Source organism: Perissodus microlepis, chromosome 8 (assembly GCF_051167445.1).
Source record: "Perissodus microlepis isolate ML-2025 ecotype Zambia chromosome 8, ASM5116744v1, whole genome shotgun sequence".
Lineage (NCBI taxonomy): Eukaryota > Metazoa > Chordata > Actinopteri > Cichliformes > Cichlidae > Perissodus > Perissodus microlepis.
The window spans coordinates 21,610,476-21,631,355 of record NC_140468.1 but is presented as its reverse complement, the minus strand read 5'-3'; the positions used below and the strand labels follow the sequence as shown (position 1 = coordinate 21,631,355).

Sequence of the window (20,880 nt, the reverse complement as noted above, 5' to 3'; positions counted from 1 at the left end):
CACCCGACAGCACATACATGGACATGCAAGTGCTGAAAGTAGACATCTCATAGATTCCGAAACTGCAGGTTTTGTCACTCTCCGACCAAAATTCACTGAACCAAAACCAAAAGAAGACAAAACTACGCGTTATGTTTGAATAACATTGTAATGAATTCCATTCAAATCCCACTTCCTGCACAGTTCTCTCATCAGTGAGCTTTGAGACCAGTTTTCCATCAAAAATCTTTATTTTCTGGGTTATTCGCTTGCTTATTACGCAACAATCTACCGTTGTGTACAGTGTTGTCAGCCGCTGGTTCTCCCCCCCAAAAAAATTACCTCTGACAAGAAAGCGTAGTTTCTGCTATTCAATACCAAAGAAATGTCAACTTTCACAAATTATGCCAAATTCCAAAATGCTTAGCTATGTCCCTAATAAAACCTCTGTAACTGTTTTTGTAATTATAATTTTACACATTTATTTCTTGAGATTTAAGTCGAAAGAGTCGTGCTGACAGATTTATGTCTTTGTCACAGCAGCTTTTTCTTTATCATGTAGAAAAACAGCTAAATATGTAACTTCTTTACACTGGTAGAAAGGGGAGTTTCACTGGTCTGGCCTATCTAAGATCAAAGTGGGCTGTATGTGGCCCGGGATGTAAAATGAATTTGACACTCCCGTTGTAAACCAATAAGCAAACATGAAGTCCAAGAGTAGTCACTAGCTGGACTTCAACTGATTCTGGTTCATTAATGAATGTGTTCCTCTTAATGTTCACATCTGGGTTGTTTTTGCAGATACTACAGACTTTTATTGTTAATCTAGCCCACACTCCAGTATTAACCTCTTAACCAGCGACAAAGACGTCTTCATTATTTAAAGGCACCCACAGAAACTCTCATGAAGCTCAGCCAACGCTCCATAAACACCACACAGCCTGAAGACAGGTGCAGTTTTTGTTGCAGATTAAAAGTCCAAATCAGCAAGTTGTTTGAGCAGCGAGCCAAGAGAAGCGTGCGCAGAGGCCCGAGGCACTGTGTGGTAGTGAGTCACAGAAGGGATGAGGAGCAGAGAGAGGGTGAGGGAAGAAGACAAACAGTATGGTTTGAAGTGGAGGGAAAAGACAAAGAGTCAGATTTAGAACTGAGTTTAGGAAAGGAGGGGGATGAGAGAGAAAGAACGAGACTCAAAGAAAAACAGACTAAAGAAATGAAAGAAGATGAGAGAAAATGATTCAAGACGTTTGGATTTTTTTCCTCGTGTGTCAAATGTTGAGAAATGTTGAGTGAGTTCAGAGTGAGAAACCAAGAATGGAAGACTCATTAATGAGAAAGGGTCTTATTAATGTTGGAACTAGTGTGTTTAGTGTTAACCATTGCCTTACTTTTATGTAAGTGAATTAGACTGGTAACATTTTAGCTTTCAACATGAAGAACTGAAGATGAGTCGTGTCTGGATTCCAGTGCAAACATTTACAGTACTGTGCAAAAGCCATGGATCACCCCTCATATCTTTATATTTCACTATGAAGAAATGAACGAAGTAGGTTGAGCGTTTTACAGCGTGGTATGATCACCTTTATTCTTCAACACAGCCAAAATCTAATCTAAAATTGGTTCTTTGCTAAGTAGACACAACACTGGTATGTTCCATATACTGTCTGGAATCATTATCATGCTAAAATGAAACCAATCATATGCTTTTGGGGAGTTGTGGAAGGTGGATCAACATCAGCTTTGACAGGATCCTCAACACCACTGGCTGAAATTCAGCCCCAAACCATGACAGAGCCTCCACCATGTTTTACAGATGGCTGTAGATGCTCATTGTTGTAGCTCTCTCCTGACCCCCTTTTATATATCGATGATGATTTGAACTCAAAATTTAAAGTTTACATTCATCACTCCATAATACCTGATTTTCAGTCCAGTTCTTGTGAACTTTCCCCATTTCTTAAGAACAGCTTATTGTCAGCCACTCTTCCACAGAGACCATTTCTAGTGAAGCTTCAGCAAATATTAGATGAATTAACTGAAGGGTCGTGTATATTCCAGGTGCTGTGTCAGATCTTTGCTGTGGTTTTTTTCTTTCAGAGGCAGGTGACAGTTTTTTTAAGGCCTGCCATTTGTTTTGTCCTCCTTGTCCAATGTTCTCAAACTATTTAAGACACACTGCACATCCCAAGTTTTCAGCTCTGAGAATCCACTTGGTGGTACAATTTTTTTTTAAAAGGGGATGAAAAATGCAAACAAACAGAAAAAAGTCCATCTGAAAATGGTCATGTACAGGTCTGGACTGAAAATGAAATTGGAAAAGCAATTCAGGAAGCCTGGAGAACTATTGCTTAAGACCTCTTTCAAAATGACAGGAAGGTCTGGCTTCTTGGAAGCCAATTATAAAGAAATAAGGGGTGACTCAAGACTGCACAGTACTGTAGTTCCAGTCATTCAGTGAAATTATTGTTAAATCATTGTCCACGTGTTTCATCCATATATATTTTGTAGTGGCTTTATCATTCAGCACCATTTCGAGTGCTGGGAGTCAAATGTGGGTCACAAAGACAAGCAAACATGCACTATTCGGGCGATCGTGGCTCAAGAGTTGGGAGTTTGCCTTGTAATCGGAAGGTTGCCGGTTCGAGCCCCGGCTTGGACAGTCTTGGTCGTTGTGTCCTTGGGCAAGACACTTCACCCGTTGCCTGGTGGTGGTCAGAGGGCCCGGTGGTGCCAGTGTCCGGCAGCCTCGCCTCTGTCAGTGGCAGCAGGGCAGCTGTGACTACAATTTAGCTTGCCATCACCAGTGTGTGAATGTGTAGATGACTGGTTGTGTAAAGTGCTTTGGGATCCTTCGGGACTAGTGTCTGTTATCTATAACAGACACTTGTGGGTGATGACAGATGGGATTATATGTACATCAAAAGAGTTTCATTGCAACAACATAGTCCCTGCAGAAGCCACTTTTTGGCATCTGTGTCACGGTTACTCACACACATCATCACACCTACAGATTATCAGAGAAGTGGCCAAAGGGACATGCTTTTCTAGTCAGTATCTGGGTGTGAACAAGAGGCCCCTGGCAACACTGTGTCTTGTATACCTGTGCATTTATGTGTGTGTATGAGTGGTGCTGTGGACTTCCTTTTGTAAAGCTTAACTACAAGTGTTTTGAGTCAATAGTGGGGGTTTTTTGGGAAATACACAGGCAGCAGATATGTGTTGGATGAAGGGAAAGTCCCCCAAACTGTGCATAAACATACATCTGTGTGTAAGGTGTGTGTGTATGTGTAAAGTGTACATGTTTGGACATCTTTCTGAGGACAGAAAATTGGCACGACACTTTACTTTTGGAGACAAACAGTCACTCATAGGGACAAAATGCCTGTCCCCATAAGTTTGAAGGCCTTTATGTCAATTAGATGTCCTCACTAAGATATGAAAACGAGTGTGTGTGTGTGTGTGTGTGTGTGTGTGTGTGTGCACATGAACACTTGCACTCACACTTGTTTGGAAGCATTTCTTGCACTCAAACTCTTCTAGAGCCAAGTCTCAATGTGAACATATTGCAAACACGACAAGCAGCAAAAAGGCCGCCAGTCAATACAGCTGGCTGAGATTTAGCCTGAAAATAAAAATATGTTGCTCAGGCTCAATTACATAAGCATATTTCCTACAGTAAATGTAACAAGATGCAAACAGTTAACTTTGTCAGAATACAGGCAGCGGCATCAAATGTCTTCCAATCTGACACAAATCTTTTGCTATATAATGTACATGCAGAAAGACCTGACACAGAGTGGTAAAAATGTTTTTTCCATGGTCATTTGTGCACACATGTACTTAACACTATGTTTGTGGCTTGGTTCAAATTGTTTGTTGGTCACACTTCATAATACAGCCCACAACCAAGTGTGTAATTCCTCTGTAATTAAATGGAATTTCAGTGTATTTTAAATGAAATTACCATGAAATTATATTTACCTATAAATACTGCATATGTAATTTTAGGTGGTGTACAATTTCATGGTCATTTAGCAGAAAAACATTATTATATTATATTTCAAAATATACTTACATTGCACATTAAATATTACCATGAAATTACACAATGCTTACGATTACTGATAGCATAATTTGTGTCTCCTTTGCTGTATAATTTCCATAATTTAGGCACCACTTACAATATCATTATTTCTTCTTTTCTGTAAAATACATGAAGTTGTGCAATACATACATTTATTTATGCATGACCCACAATTACTTAAACTTTCCTTTAAATTACTTACGCAGTACTTAAATTTTCTCTGTCTTTGTTTCCTGTCAATATATTTTATTGAGAATTCTGTTATGATTTCATCAGGGTAATTGACTGGATGAGTAGTCAAATTTAAAAGAAAAATAAGCATTTCATTAATAAAATATCACAAAAAGAAGTCACATACATTTAATATCTATTGTACTCTAACTTGGTTTATCAAATAAAATAAGTTGAGCACCGTTTTTAACCTGTGTGTGTGTGTGTGTGTGTGTGTGTGTGTGTGTTGGTCTCCAGGACGCTGACAGACCTGCTGAAACAGCAAGGGAATGAGGTGAGCTCGGTGGAAAATGCCACGGCCAGTCCGCCCAGTGCAGGGAGAGTCAACGGTGTCTCAGCCAGGATGCTGCGCAGCAGGAGTGGTAAGTGCAAAGGAAGATTGTGCACATACAAAAACACATGTAAACACACGTACACATGTAGAAGGTAATGCAGTAAAAGATTAGTTTACTGCTGTCAAAGACTGCAAGACTATAGGCTCACCAACTAACAGTACTGTTCCTGTACTGTGAAGCAAGATTTCATCTTACGCTGGTAATTTCAGGGTTAAGCCTGAGTTTTCTGTACTATGAAGATAGTTCACTTGTTACGGAGCATATCGCCATGGTAACTTATGAGAGGGTATTTTAATACTAGACTCCTGTACAATGTTTTTCCTCTCACACGCACTCATGCCACTGATTTGCTTGCAGCAGCTGTGTTGTTTTTCATCTCTATTTTGTGTTTAATCGCTTCAGATTTTTCTAATAGCAAAGTCTCACGTGTCATGTGAACGTACAGGAAATATCCTGCGTTAACTTATTGAATTGATAACTAGTTTCGTTCTCTCTGAAGTCTGTCTCTAGTGTCATAGGGTGAGAGGCAGCGTACACTCTGGACCGCTTGTTAATCTATTGCAGGCCTATCACAGAGAGACAGACAACAATTCACACTAAATCCTATGAATAATTTAGAATCACCAGTTAACCCAAAAAGCACGTTTGGACTGTGTGAGGAGATATCACAGGCATGTTCAAGGAAAACATGGAGACTACACACAGAAAAGCCCCAACCAGCCAGCTGGTTTGAACCAATGACTGCAGAAAAGTAGTAGTTTTCTACAGTCATTGGTTTGAACCAGGAAACCTCTTGCTCAACAACACCCAGTTGCTTTGAACTTCATGTTATATTCATTATCCTTCTTTGAGAGATATTTCAATGATATGAAATTGAAACAATTTTTCATACAATCTTATTAAAACTTTCAATTTTTTTAAATCTCTTATTGACCTCAGAATCAGCAAGACTGACCATATTAGATATGAAAGACTTACTGAAAGTGTAGGTACTGGCCAAAACGTACAGGGTAGGAGTGGAATTACAAAATTCATCCACCAGCAAAAATGAATGCACTGAATGGAGACTAGCAGGGAGACAGGTAGGAGAACAAAAAGAGTCACAGAACTAAGAACAATCTGCAGCAGCGGGAGCACATTGGATGCTTTTTGCTTGTTTGTGTCTACAAAACACTTGAAACTGGACTAAAGAAAGTTTATTAGGTTAAGAACCTTTTCAATAAGCAGGGAACTGCCAGTCATCTGTCTTGCAGCTTGAAGCTGATCAAAGCAAATTAGCTACATGCACCACTGTACGCCAACCCCATTATCAACCTCAAGTTTGCTAAAGTAATGTGTTCCCATCTACTCAGACGCTATCGTGACATTTGGTAGGTTAGTCTGTTTACCGGTAAAACTGAATGTCCTAAACTGCGACGTATTACTGGCACTGGTTGATGAGATGTATTTACAGGATAGGACAAAGTGAAAACAATAAAAGGCAGAACACATGCTTGTTACACGTGTGACTCTTGCTCAATATGCACACACATGCACTGTTTAATTAATATGTTAATGTAAGCAGGCCTGAACCCTGAAGGCAGCATGTGCCTTTTTCCTATATTTCCATCAGCAGATACAGCAACGTGGAATTTAAACACCTATTTTAACCATGTTTTACTCAGAGCAAACCACCTCTTGTGTGCTTGGATTGTTTCGGTTTGTGCATACCAGTAACTGATGGTGCATGTACATTGATTAGCGATGTGATGGTGTGTACTCTGCATCTGATGGTGTGGAAGGGTGGGAGAGGGCGGGCGTCTCGTATGAGAGACCCTGCAGCTTCTATCTCGCATCTCTCACTGTGTGGAATTTCACACCCCGCTAATGACATGATGCCACATGCAGTATGTGGCAGACACTTTAATCCAGTCATTGATCATATGCACTTGAAAAGGGCAACAAATATGCTGGCTGGAACTAAATCTAAGAGGACGATTGTTGCAGTGTGACTTTTCTCTCTCTCTTTCTGAACGTCTGCTATGAAGCCTTGAGTTGAGCATTTTTGCTGTTGCCATTTAGTATTTTGAAAGTGAAAGTAACCAGGGAGGTTTTTATAAACTTTCAAAGGTCAAGAGTTGCTGGATTAGGGCCTAAATGCAAAATGAAGGATTCTGAGACAGGTAGATGAACTAGAAGCGTTTTATTACAGCTGGTAAAAAAATCCACAGAGTGCAAAGGTCCACAAGCAAAGAAAAAAAAAGAATCCAAAATAGGAAAACACCAAGAGGGAAATAGATGCTCTGACAAAGAACAAGGGAATTAGACACAGCTGAGGAATGAAGCACAGGTGAAGCCAGTTAGGATAACGACACAGCCAAGTAAAACACAGGAGACGATGAAGATAAACTGACAGGAAAACAAGGAAACTAAGACAGCAGTAAGAAAACTATTAGTTTTATACAAACAGTAAAGTAAGATTACTAAAGAAAAGCACAGATGATAATATAATCATGTGAAGAGTCAAAGTCAAGCAGAGAACATTCATCATAAACAGAATTTACAGGTTAACCCCCCTATTGTTTGAGAATATACTTAAGAACAAAATATATTTGTCATTGAATGCTGTTACATTCTATATCTTTATTGTCATTATAAATACATGATATATAGGGAGATTAGGTGCCTTCCTTACGGTGGTGGTAACACAATTGCATGGGAACACCATCACATGTGTGGCAATATTGCACGTCTTTTACACATGGTGCTAGGTGGTGTATAATGCCCTGATGGCTACTTGCTTTAATGCCCCTGTTATGACTCCTGTTCAGCCAAGTACATTTTTTTTAATGTTCTTGGCTTTCCTACAGCAGTGGGACCTGTACAGTTCTTCAAGAGAGAGTAGAGGACAGTCGATGGTTTCCTGGGCAGTCTTAATGATTCACTGGAGTGTTTTTCTCTGTGCTGCTGTGGAGCTGAAAACCACACACAGAGGCAGTAGTAAAGGATGCTCTCAATAGAGTATTGGTAGAAGGACACCCACAGTTTTTGAGAGATGTTATTTTTCCTGATGACACTCAGGAAATAGAGTCTCTGCTGGGTCTTCTTTGCCAGCTCTGCCATGTTCACATCCCAGACCAAGTTCTCCATCACGTGGACTCCCAGGAAATGGAAGTCTGGTACCCTTTCCACACGATCCCCACTGATGTATAGTGGTTGAATGTCCATTTTTCTTTCCTGAAATCCACAGTGAGCTCATTGGTCTTAGTTGTGTTCAGGATCAAGTAGTCTGTGCACCATGCTGTCAGTCGCTCTACTTCATCCCTGTAGGCAGACTCATCCCCCCCCCCAGAGATGAGCCCCAGCAGAGTTGTGTCATCTGCAAATTACATTGCTAAAAGTATGACTCAGCACAGCTTTTTTAAACAACTCCAAATCCAGCACACCCACATCTCACATTTTAGTTTTAACATGTAGGGAACAAAAAAGAATGGTTATGTTTTAACAAGTTCTAGGCCCACTCTTTACCCCCTCAGGAACTCGAAATGCCCATTAGCATGGCCCGACCATCAACCCAACACCCACTTCTATGATGCAGGACTGAAAACAAAGAGAATGGTGCACCTAAAATTATTTTACATAATGCTGTATCAATATATCAACTTCGTGTCCGGTTTGCTAGTCAAGTTTGTCTGAGTGCAGCTCAATGGATGTTGGGTTTTTATATTTTCAGTGAGTTGATGGAAGTATAAGAATTGGACAGTGTGGACAGAAACAGGGTAAAAGTGAAAATGCAAATTAATTTAGATTTAAAGAAAGGGGAAGAAAGACAAAAGGTTGTTCATTATTCCGTTGATTTTGTACAAAAAACATCTGTATTGATAAAAGTAGTCACTCAACTATCCCAGTCATTGAATTCAGGTGCTCCAATCACTTCCATGGCATTCCTAGGCATTGCAGACTGCATGTGAAAATATTTGTGAAAGAATGGATCATGGTAAAGCGATAGGATGAAAGTTGTGCCAGTCCACTGGTGAAATTTCATCACTACTAAATCACGCTTCTCTGTCTAGAAGTCCAATAGATGAGTCTGGGTTTGGTGGTTGCTGGGGGAACGGTTCCAACATGACTACCAGTCTACAAAGCAAGGTCTATAAAGGCAGGTGAATAAGAGTGGAGACTGTAAACCAGGCCTTCTCATCCAACATCAGTGTCTCACTTTACAAATGTGCTTGTGGAAGAATGGCCCCAAACTCCCATACACACACTCCTAAACATCACTAACCTTTGTGGAAAGCCATCTTGAAAGAGTTGATGCTGTTAAAGCTGCAAAGGGTGAATCAACATAATATTAAATCCTATTGATTAATAATGGGATGTCAGTCGAGTTCATATAAATGTGAAGGCAGATGAATGAATACTTTTAGAAATATAATGTATGTGGATCTCCAAGGTGTTCAGACCTCTTGTGTTCAGATTTTGTTGCTCTTTATTTTACTTCAATTAGACAGTCAGAGGGCATTTCAGGGGCCCATACTGTCCAGGTGTGGGGTTCTTTGTTGTCTCATGTGCTTGAAAAGAAGGCAACTGGACTTCTTTACGTTCATGAAAACATTTCTAGTCTCCATTCAAGAGTCTTTGTCAGTTGTAAAACAACTGATGGAGAGGCTTAAGTAGGCATTTATCCTCAAGTGGCAACTGCCCCCTTGCTGAAAGTCATTGACCTATTATTAATCATTTGAGTCTTCACATTAGCCAAGTTGTGACAAAAAGTGCAGGTGGTTACTATCGCCTGGGCCAAGGTGTGAAACTTCTGTAAGACAGTGCCCCATTCCACCTCTGGCAAGGTGTGAGTGAGGAGTGTGTTTCATATTTATGTACATAGTAGACATTTTTTCCCACATGGAGAAAATGTCCAGTGGCTGTTACTGATCAATAACCAGAAAACAAACATCCAAACATAACTATCAACTGAGAAGGAAAAAAAAGTCTTTGCCTTAAGACTGCCTTGTCTACCATCTACAAATATATATATATATATATGTATATATGGTTATAAAATGGTTTTAAGCAAACTCACAGCATGACATTTAAGGGTCAGTGCACCATGAATCACCTCCCTCTGTCCCAGATATTCATTTGCTCTTCGCTCGTTTCTGAGCTCTTCATCTGTTTCAAGGATTTTTTTTTATTTTTATTTATTTTTTTTTACTTTTCAGGCTATTTGTACTGAATCTAAACTGACAGACACTGTATGTACATGTATTCAACATCCAAACTGTTCCGTTATTGAGCCACAGGACAAAGTGGAGCACTGCATAGATTGCTGGGGTAGGAAACAGATGAACATTATTGGTTTTTCCACTGTAGACAAGAAAGCAGAGGTGGCTTTGGAAAAAAGTAAAACTCATTACACACAAAGTAATTGAACACATTTGAACTAATTGGAGGGTTGTTGAGAGGACTGCTGCCATTTTCTCTTGTGCTGACATTCACTTAAAAAAGATTGTGGACTTTATTCTTTTATGTGAGAGTGCAGATAGATCCTAAACTATAGCTTATTAGGTAACATGAAAACTAATCTAAATATAGGTTACACAGCACTCTTTTGCTGTGTAACCTATACCAGGCAGAAAATACCTTTGGGATTGTTGCTGCTGTTGGACCTGCTCTATAGGACGCTGTTAAAAAAGTTTGAAGTATCCACTTGGTTCCACTGAGCACCATAACGAGATGTTCTGCAGATCTGTGATTTTGTGCTCCTTCTTCTTTACAGCCTGTTGCTCTAGTACACAAGCCACAGATTCTATCTAAAACAGCGGTCCCCAGCCTTTTTTTCCCCACAGACAGGTTCATGTCCGACAATATTTTCATGGACCGGCCTTTGAGGTGTTACGGATAAATACAACAAAATAAAACCACCACCAGTACCAAAAAAAAGAAGATTTATTCATAACACACGGGAAAAGACCCAGGGTAACCGATTTAACGATAAAAACGATTAAAAAAAAATAACGCTAAAAACCGATAAAAAACATGAATTTCACACCCGAGCCTCAAATCTCGCGGCCCGTTACCAAACGACTCATGGACCGGTACCGGTCTGTGGCCCGGGGGTTGGGGACCACTGATGTAAGAGACACATATTACCACCCTGATGTCACTCATTGAATTTTGGACGCCCACATAAAGCCTTAAGTTTGTTACCCTGGCTGTTGCCATCTGTCCATTGTCTCTAAAATCTTATCCATCGTTTACGTACTCCTTCATTTATTCCAACTTCTTTGCACCATTGCAAAGATGTCCGGAGTCCAATTCCATACATGTGTCCACATACTTTGCCAATCAAGCTGATTCTGATTGTGGTAAAAGTGCACTTGGCCATTAAGCTCTTGGGTAGCAAGCAAACCAATAACTTTCAGCAAGCATATTTTAATATATAAATATTTTTAAATGTGGTTCTGGCAGAGTAACCAGTATGTGTAGGTTAGCTTTTGTCGTCAGACCTGTGTTTAAATCCATGCGCCCACGTTACATTTCATCTGGAAATATGTCACACTACAGAAGCTCTGAATTCTGCTTCACTCTGACTTTATAGGTTAGAAACGTCAAGAAGTCACAAGCCTTTAAAGTCACAAACTTTGAGATGTACATGAACCATCCGTGATGTTAACTGGAGACGGGAGGCAAATATTTGGTCTCTAACAAATATGAGTCATTGCAGATAGAAAGCTTGAAGCAAAAAGCGATGACCTATTTATCAAAGTCGACTGCAGAAGTAGGGTGACCCAGTAACAAATCACTCCAAACACAAATTTCACCTCTTCTCCTCCCACATCTCTTTTTTCCCTGTTACCCCAGCTGTCAGAAGAGTAACTCTGAGTGCTTGTGTCATCCAAAATGTTTTCCTGCCCTCTCAACTCTTCCCTGGGGTCAATTAGAGGCAAACTACTTAATGATCTTAGTACGAATCTGTACTCCCGTGTTCTTGTCATGTTTATTATTCTCACAAAAGGCACGTGTACGCCTGACTCAGCCAGTCGCACAGAGGGAGGGTTATAAAGTAAGTAGATGTGGGAGAAGGTTGTGTTTGTTCACACTGCCTCTACTACACTCAATGATGATGCACACGGACTTCCACGTTGGATCGTACCGTTATTAGACATTGTACCCACCCTCCTTACTCGCTTTATTCCCAGCACTTATGTCTCCTTATTCTTGCCACTGCAGTTTTGCTGTTCACGGACACACAAAGATGCTCCTGTGTTATCTTGGAGATGAGAGACGCCATGCAATGCACTCTCTCCTTTATCGCTTTCCCCACGGCACATAAGACTCCTTTTATGTATCATTTGTATCATGCCAACGCACACTCAGAGATGCACAAACACACTCAATGCACAGAAACAGTGTTTCATGGTCTTGAGCACTCACAATTGCAGGCTGGTGCAAACAGCAGGAAGATGATTGGTGCGTGTGAATGTGTGTGTGGAAGTTATTGAGGGAGGGAGAGTGAGAGAAACTGAAGAAGTGTGAATCCCTTTGCATTAAAAAGCACTTAAACTTCTTGAAAACTCTAACTGCTTTTAAGTTTGTGACCTGAAAATGAATTTGAAGCTCCTGTTGCTGCATCATTAGCCTTCTAAAACTCTGCTAAATAGTTAGACACTCTGGAAAGTGAAGATATCTGGCAAACTATGAGCCCCTGCTTGTTAATTTATTGATAACCTAGTATTTTTCATGATGCGAGAAAAACATATCGTCCTTTTCATCATAAAAAGCTGCAAATCAGAAAATGTCTGTGTTATTAATAATCAATGTCTCGGTTATTTAAAACAGAAGAGACTTCATCTGAACCTAAAATGATGGCCAATTACCAGCACCAGTTATTTTACCATTTAAATCAATGTGCTGTTCTCCTCAGCACAGTTTACTGAAGTTACTCTCAAATGCTCTAAAGGTTTTTGTTTTTTTTGTTTTTTTAAAAAAGATTAGCTGAAAACCCCTCAAATCTAAATCTCCAATAGGGTTGGGAAAACTCTAACAAACATTTGCCACCAACGCCACCTACCTCTGTAGAAGCAGAGGTAGTAGTTCATGCTAAATAACAAAGCAATAATCTTTATTTAAGACATCTTGGATGTGCTACCACACAGCAGGCTTATTATTTGACAGATAATTTCATTAAATGGCACCAATACTACAAATGTGGACTGTAGAGAAGTCCAGTACAGGGACACACTGCTGGCTACGGTTGCCTGTCTTGGCACTATTGTGTGTCAAAGTGACCCCGGCCCTAAAGTTAAACCTTCACAAAACCCAGCGGGTAAGTTAAAAAAAAATCCACCAACTAGAGTTGTTATGAAAGAGAGCATCAGTTCTTAGAGCAGTGTTGTTCTGTTATGGCAAGCAAGGCAAACAGCACTGCTTGCCCAGTGTAATCTAAATACAGACATCAATTAAAACAAACATGAAGTAATCTCTCTCCTTGCATCTCAAACAGCCATGTGTCTCATGAGCTTCTCTCACTGCCTGCGAGAGAAGTTTCCCATCTTGTTGCCATCGTTGGCTATTTCCTCTGGAAGCAGGCTTGACTAAACTTATAGTTTAATGTTTATCATTCAAGACAAGCTGCAGAGACAATCTCACTGAGATTATTTATGAGCTGTGTTGTGTGGAAATAAAGCTTTCATTAACAAGTAAACAAGCCCTCCGTCATCCTAACATACACATTTTCTTTTAATAACCACCTTGGCAATGTGTGATGTAGAGCTATTAGAGCGTAGTCTGAAAACGTTTTTTAATAACCTCTTAAGCATGTTAGTAAGGAAAGTCTGGATAATGGAGCGGTATACATCTCTACTTTCATAAAACAGGCAAGTTGAGAAGTTTCAAATGAGTTCCTGCTTGCCTTTCTATAAACTCATCCTATACCACTGCTTTAAAGACAAAAAAAATTGTGCCAGGCTGTACACATGTTCATTTCTACTGTTAAGTTGGGCATGGGGACGGACTTGGTTTCAGAGCCATGGCCACACCAGGAACTACAGTCTCACGTTTGACTCTATACATTTACCATCAATTTGTAACACAATAATGTTACTTGCCCTTCTCTAAACCGATTCATTAGATTTAGATCGAAATGAATGAAACCTGTGGAAGTATATCTGGAAATCATGGCAAACAGAAGCCATTTCTACACAAGAACTATGGACAATGTTTGGAGAATCAGGTCGAGACATTGTCTAAAGTTGCCTGTTCTCACATGTAGCACACAACAGAAGGCAATTTTATCTGTGCCAGATGCATTCTTTTACTGGAAATACTTCTGTGTTGGGATAAATGTTCACTGGATGATCATTGGCTAGTTTCACATCTGTACAACACATCACAGGTCCATCACAGTGACTTGGAATAAGGAAGCTAGCATTGCACACATTTAGTGGATCATATAAATAGGCTCACCATTGGAGGTTGGGTGGCTGTCTGATCAAAACCATTTTACAACCAAATGTTAATCAAGTGTTGAATTAATAGCCAGTGTGTTGTGATCGCTTGGTCATTTATTGGTCCAATAGCTTCATGACAGGAAGATGGAGGTATTGATAATGATGATAACGACGATGATGGCATAAAAAGGACTTTTTTCCCCACTAATCTGGCAAATGCTGGAACATCAGTACCACTAGGTTATTTACTTGTGTGTGTGTGTGTGTGTGTGTGTGCGTGTGTGTGTGTAGTCTCAGAGTTGTGTTAATGTTGTTACCATAATGACTAACTCTTGACATTTCTCCATCCCGCCGTTTCTGAAAAATGTTCTAATTTATTCGACTAGTACATCCTACCATTTTCTGTAATACTCTGTGTCTCTGTCTCTCTCACTAGTGAATAACATTTAAAAGCTATACAGTGTACACATCTGTACCTCTCTCACATGTTTTCTGCTTCCAACACTGTGACACTCTATACAAGCACTATATTCCACCAATTTTGTCTTTCTCTTTCAGATGACCTCATGAAGGATGTTTAGGTATGTGTGTGTCAGAGTGAACATTCGTGTGTATCCGTCCATCCCTGGGGCTTACATCAAGTGCACTGGCTGCATCAGTGGACTTCATTATTGCTAATTGCCAGGGATTTACTCTTTTACTCCTAGTTTGTTCCATTGTTCATTAACCTCGGTTCATTTAGCTTTGGACCGACTGCCTGTCAGGGATGGAACTGTTTCACCCAAAGTCACCAGTCTCAAAGTAAAAGGGCATATTTTTTTGTTTGTTTTTTAAACTCATGTTAATCCTGCATTTACAGTTCTCCTCTGAAGTTTACATACACTCATCATGAGAATAAATTACTCATCATTTTGGTGATTTTTTTAAACTGTTCTTTTTCCAGGCTGGTATATCTTAAATATAAAGCTCAATAAGTTTTAAATTTATTTTGGATTTTCTCTAATCTGGGTCCAAAGTATACACGCAGACTCAAATATATACATACCCCTATACTAACATTTGATTAAATGTCCCTTAAGAAGTTACACCTTGACCAGCTGCTTTTGGTAAAAAAAAAAAAAAGCTTGTGGCATAAATATTAGACCACTGTTTTATGGTTTTCAGGGTTTTTAATCGCTTTTTATCGTTATTTTTTAATCGTTAACTCGGTTTCCTGTGCGTTATGAATAAATCTTTTTTTGGGAGGGTACTAGTACTGGTTTTATTTTGTTGTATTTATCTGCGACACCTTAAAGGCCGGTCCTTTAAAATATTGTCGGACATAAACCGGTCCGTGGCGCAAAAAAGGTTGGGGACCGCTGGCTTAGGAACACCATGGAAATGGTAGAGGAAGATGCGTAGGGAGATGCTGGTCTGGACATTGTTGCTTAGACTGTTGCCCAATAACACAGAACCAAAAAAATGGATGGATGGATGCATGGATGGATGGATGCGTGGATATCTAACATTAAATACAACAATGGACAAGGAAAAATGCTTTTTATAACAAGGAAAAAAGCAATTACTTGGAAATCTATTCCATGTGTTAAAAGTGAGAAAAGCTGGAGGCTAAAACAATAATAAACTCCTCTAAATGAGTGAAATCTCTCCATTATGAAGTTACATTCATCAGCGATTAATGACAGCCCAGCAGCATGCTGTGGCCTGTTGCTTTGGCTGGGTGTGTCATAACCCTTAGGCTGCAGTATCATCCAGCAAGGCCCTCCGTTGGTCAATCAAATGAGTACATCCAAAGACACATTCCTATTTCTCCTTTCTACCCTGCAACTCTCATGATCAAAGATTTTAAAATACAGTAACTTTCCAGAGCTTGAAAATGCTGTTTTGGCATCAATTTATCATTTATGGTATAACATCTTTAATGAAGTGCTTACTGGATGAACATGCAGTGGGTCTGTACAGTGTCTTTTATGCAATATTGCCTCTGGTGAGGCAAAGGTATATACTGCTGCAGACCATAGAGCGTCCCATAGCCACAATTCATTATGTTGGTTTAGAAATATTAGTATAATCTGAACTGAAACTGTAAAAACCTTCAGGCAACACACGCAGACCTTTATTATTTCACTTTATATTACTATTAAACAAATCTGTGGGCAAATAATAAAGAAGTTGCCGCATGTACTGTGCTACAGTATAGGCACTTTGCACTGGCAGTGCTTCAAGTTGACAGGCTACTGTAAGGATGCGTCGGCCATTCTTGCTCCCGGCAAATTTGTACTTCACAGTTAAAAAAAGTCACATGGCCCAAAGCCATGACTTGTAAATGTATTTAGTGCCTGCATTTGGTAACTGCAGCACAGTTACAATCAATTTAAAACACTAAAAAGCTGAAGTTGTCTGAACGAGACAGGAATATGTTGTGAGACTGTTTTTAAAGGTAAAGCATGCATGTACTTACAACTGACTCTTTGTCTATCTCTTACCAGAACAGTACCAGCTGAATAACTCTGCTTATGGACCATTTGGACAAGGGCTTCCACAGCCTCACAGCAACCACAGCACAGTGGGACTGAACAAATACACCTCCCTCAAAGCTGTGGGTAAGTCTGACACAAATACATGCTAAATGATGCTTATTTCAACTGACATTGCAACCTTTACAGTACAAGTTAAGAGTACAGGAGCTGTCAGATGATGAAGGGTCTCTTTACTTCGTGGAAAGCAGATTTAATCTTAAAGAGAGGCCCCCCACCATGTTCCCATTCAAGTAACATTAATCATCTAAATGTTACTAAGTGATTGACGTAAACTGGACTTCACAGGAGATTTACTTCCCCATGGTACCACGTCATGCAGACAAGCATGAGCTATTGCAGTAAGGCCTTTGTGTGATTTGATTCAAAGAAACCTCACTGTACAGGAATATTTTAGGAAGATCTGACCCCACAGACCTAGTCATTGCTAAGGACAGAGCTCTATGATATATGGAGTGCAGGTAATACAGATATGATGATTTTTATTTCAAGATAAAATGTGTAGCTAGCTTACTTGCATGTACACTAAAAAGTTGCACAGTACTTTACATTTTTTTATTCCATGATTCACTTTATAACCAAAAGTATAAAGTCTTCCATTCAAATCATTGAATTCAGGTCTTCCAATGACTTGAATGGGCACAGGTGTATAAAATCAATCACCTAGGCATGCTGACTGCTTCTACGAACACGTAATCGATCGCTCCCAGGAGGTCAGTGAGTTCCCGCATGGTACCATGATAGGATTTCAGCTAATAATATCCAGTCATGACATTTCTTTGCTACTAAACATTCCACAGTAAATCGTTATTGGTATTATAATAAAGTGGAAGCAAATGTGAATGACAGCAATTCAGTCATAAAGTGACAGGCCATGTAAAATCACAGAGCAGTGTCAGCAAATGCTGAGGAGTATAGTGGGCAGAAGTCACCAACTTTCTTCATAGTCAGTCGCCAAGGTCCTCCAAACTTCATGTGGCCAAGCTCAAGAACAGTGCGTTGAGAGCTTCATGGAAGAGGTTTTTGTGGCCGAGCAACTTATGTCACCAAGTGCAATGCCAAGTATTGGATGCAGTGGTGTAAAGCACGCCACTACTGGACTCAGGAGCAGTGCAGACATGGTCACTGGAGTGACAAATCACACTTCTCAGTCTGGAAATCCAATGGATGAGTCTAGGTTTGGCAGTTTGCAGGAGAACGGGACTTGTCTAACTGCACTGTGTCAAGTGTAACGTTTGGTGGAGGAGGGATTACGGTGTGGGGTTGTTTTTAGGAGGAAAGACATTTTGGACGAGTTAGGCTTGGGTCAGCATACCAAGACAGAACACCTTTGGGATGAATTAGAGCGGAGACTGCAAGCCAGACCTTCTCGTCCGACATCAGTTTCTCATCGTACAAATGTGTTTCTGGATGAATGATCAAAAATTCCCATAAACACACTGCTAAACCTTGCTGGAAACATTCCCAGAAGAGTTGCAGTTGTTGTAGCTGCAAAGAGTGTGCATACATCATATTAAACCCTATGGATTACGAATGGAATGTCACTCAAATTCATATGCGTGTTAAGGCAGACAAGTGAATACTTTGGCAATATAGCGCACATACAGTTTCTTAACTTACTGTATAATGTCTAAATTTTATATTGACCTCAAATACAAAATCAAAACACGTAAAATCTGAAGCCTATATTTGTAAAAGATAGGTTGAAAGTAGTCTGAAGCTAAAGTGTACTACCTCCCTGTGAGTCAAAATAGTTTTCAGTATCACAAATGGGCACATTAATCAACTAAGACTGTTTGCAGAGCGTCTGGTGGCTGGGCCTAAGTCCATGGGGCCTGGCCGGGCAGAGCCTGAAAAAGGGACATCGGCCCATCTTCCTGCAGGCCCACCACCCGCAGGAGGCACCGTAGGGGTTGGCTGCATTGTGAGCCGGGCGGCGGCCAGGAGCAGAGGTCCTGGCGGACTGATCCCCGGTTACCAAGACTGGCACAAAATGTTTTCAGTTAAAAAATGAGATATTCTGATCCAATAGATCATATCAGACTAAGAACACAGTGCTTTAATGATAGACTCTTTTTTTTAGTTGCACCACCTTACCTCACTTTTTTCCACATCTGCAAATCTCTGATTACAAAACTGCAGCTGAATTCTAGCTGCCATCTGGTTATATTATTGTTCTATTCCTACATAAAAGCAAGGTTGCTGGGTTCCTATGTCATCTGCAGTTAAATTGTCGTGCCGCAGCAACTACAACACCAGCTGTGTTGGAACCTCAGATCTGTGAAGTTATTGCTGGACTCTGAATGCAAGTAACTGAATGTGATTTTTCTCTGATTTAAGTTAATCACAGTTAATCGCACCATTTTCAGAAAAATAAATTGGACATAATCGCCCACTTGACCCCATTTAATCAGAAACTCATAGCAGACTGACTCTGACTTATTGCTTTTCTATCACCATTTTGACACCAAAGTCACTTTGAAGACCGCAAATGGTTGCAGACCTGCTCCTCATCTTCAAAGCAATTGCGTTCTGCAGCAACATTTGAATGGTACTGTCAGAATTTTTTAGAAACAACATGAAAGGATGGATCCATCCTGCCTTATTTCAGCAGTTCAAACTTCTGCTGGCTGCAAATTGTGTGGGTGATACCATGGTGCTTAATCTTCGCATCATTAAAACAAGAAAGCCTATCCGAGTATTGTTGCTGACTACGTCCATCCCTTAATGACCGCAGAGTGTCCATCTTCTCATGGCTGCTTCCAATAGGATAACACATGATGTCACAAAGCTCAAGTCATTTCAAATGGTCTCTTGAACATGACAGTAAGCTCACAAATGGCCTCCATAGCCACCAGATTAGGGATGCAGTGGAACATGAACTGTATGGTGGTACTATCACCAGACCAAAACCTCTGAGCAATGTTTTCAGCACCTTGTTGAATCTATGACATAAAGAATTCAGGCTGTTCTGAAGGCAAAACAGAGACAACATTTATTCATAGTAGAAGACATCAAACATTACAATTTTTAAACTGAGAAAATATGTCATTTTAAGATAAATATTAGCACATTTTAGAATTTAATGACAGCAACAGTTCTCAAAGAAGTTGGGACAGGGCCGTATTTATTTTAGGGCCGTTATATGCTTGTTGTACATGCTTGTTCATTTGTTACTTATGCATGTAGCACAACCTTTATAGTGGCTGACTAAGTCTGTTAACGCTAGGGGTGCAACGATACACAAAATTCACGGTTCGGTTCGATACTTTGGTGTCACGGTTCGATATTTTTTCGATACAAAAAAAATGTTCATGCCTTTTTAATTTGTCATTTATTAAAATTATAAATATATATTTTAACTCAAAAGTACAGTTTTTAAATTTAATGCTGCTGAAACAACAAAATAATAAAAAAAATAAATCTATCTGATCGAGAAATCACTCATCTTTGGAAAAGAGAGTTTATTATAGAGAAATGGCTCTTTCCAAAATAAAAGCTATACTATACGCTTCTTCTGGGCTATAGTCTCAGCAGCATATTAAACATATTAGGTCCCCATAAGGAGAATCATGTGCTAACGGCTGTCTAAATGACTCGGGTAAAGTTTGTAGCATGCGTGCGTGTTGTTTTTGTCTGCTTCCACTTGTCTTTGCACTAGGATGATGTCGGCGTAAATGTGCAGTCATATTCGTTGTGTTCCCACTAGTGCTGTCAGCGTTAATCTCGTTGAAATGACTTTAACACCACAACACGGCAAATCTCCGTTAACGAGCTACCGCGGATCGCCCCGTGCGTGGGGCTGGACGGCCAACACGTTAATGAGCTAACTGCGCTAACGCACTAGTTCCCACCAATGTAATTGAGCATTGCGTGGCACATCCAACATACTGTTTTACTTTTGTCCATGACGCACTTACCTTCAGGGTCATACTTCACATGAAAACCAAAATAGTTCCAAACGCCAGATCTGAATGAGGGTGGGGGAGGTTCAATTTGCCATGTTGCAAGGAGAGCTTAACTTCTGTCTCGCTAGCTTGCCCTGCGGTCAGCAGTGTTGGGACTAACGCGTTATTAAGTAACGCGTTACAGTAACTACGTTATTATTGTGGTAACGAGCACGGTAACTAGTTATTATGCCAAAACCAGGAACGCGTTACTCGTTACTGGGATTTAGATAGGCTCGTTATTCGTTACTTCGTGTGGTGGCTATCGCGGAGCTTCCACAGATTCAATAACATTAGCAAGTGGTGGAAGCCAGCAGGTGGATGAAGGAAAAGGGGGCC

The 20,880-nt window shown here is 40.1% G+C and overlaps 1 protein-coding gene across 1 annotated transcript in view; it reads left to right on the top strand.

Annotated features, from left to right (window-relative positions):
- shisa8b (shisa family member 8b) overlaps positions 1–20,880 on the top strand; it is a 43,791-nt gene that overhangs the window by 12,747 nt on the left and 10,164 nt on the right. Inside the window, exons 3-4 of the mRNA XM_084938206.1 lie at positions 4,532–4,656; positions 16,547–16,660. Coding sequence (XP_084794332.1) covers positions 4,532–4,656; positions 16,547–16,660 — 239 coding nt within the window. The remainder of the gene's footprint in view (positions 1–4,531; positions 4,657–16,546; positions 16,661–20,880) is intronic.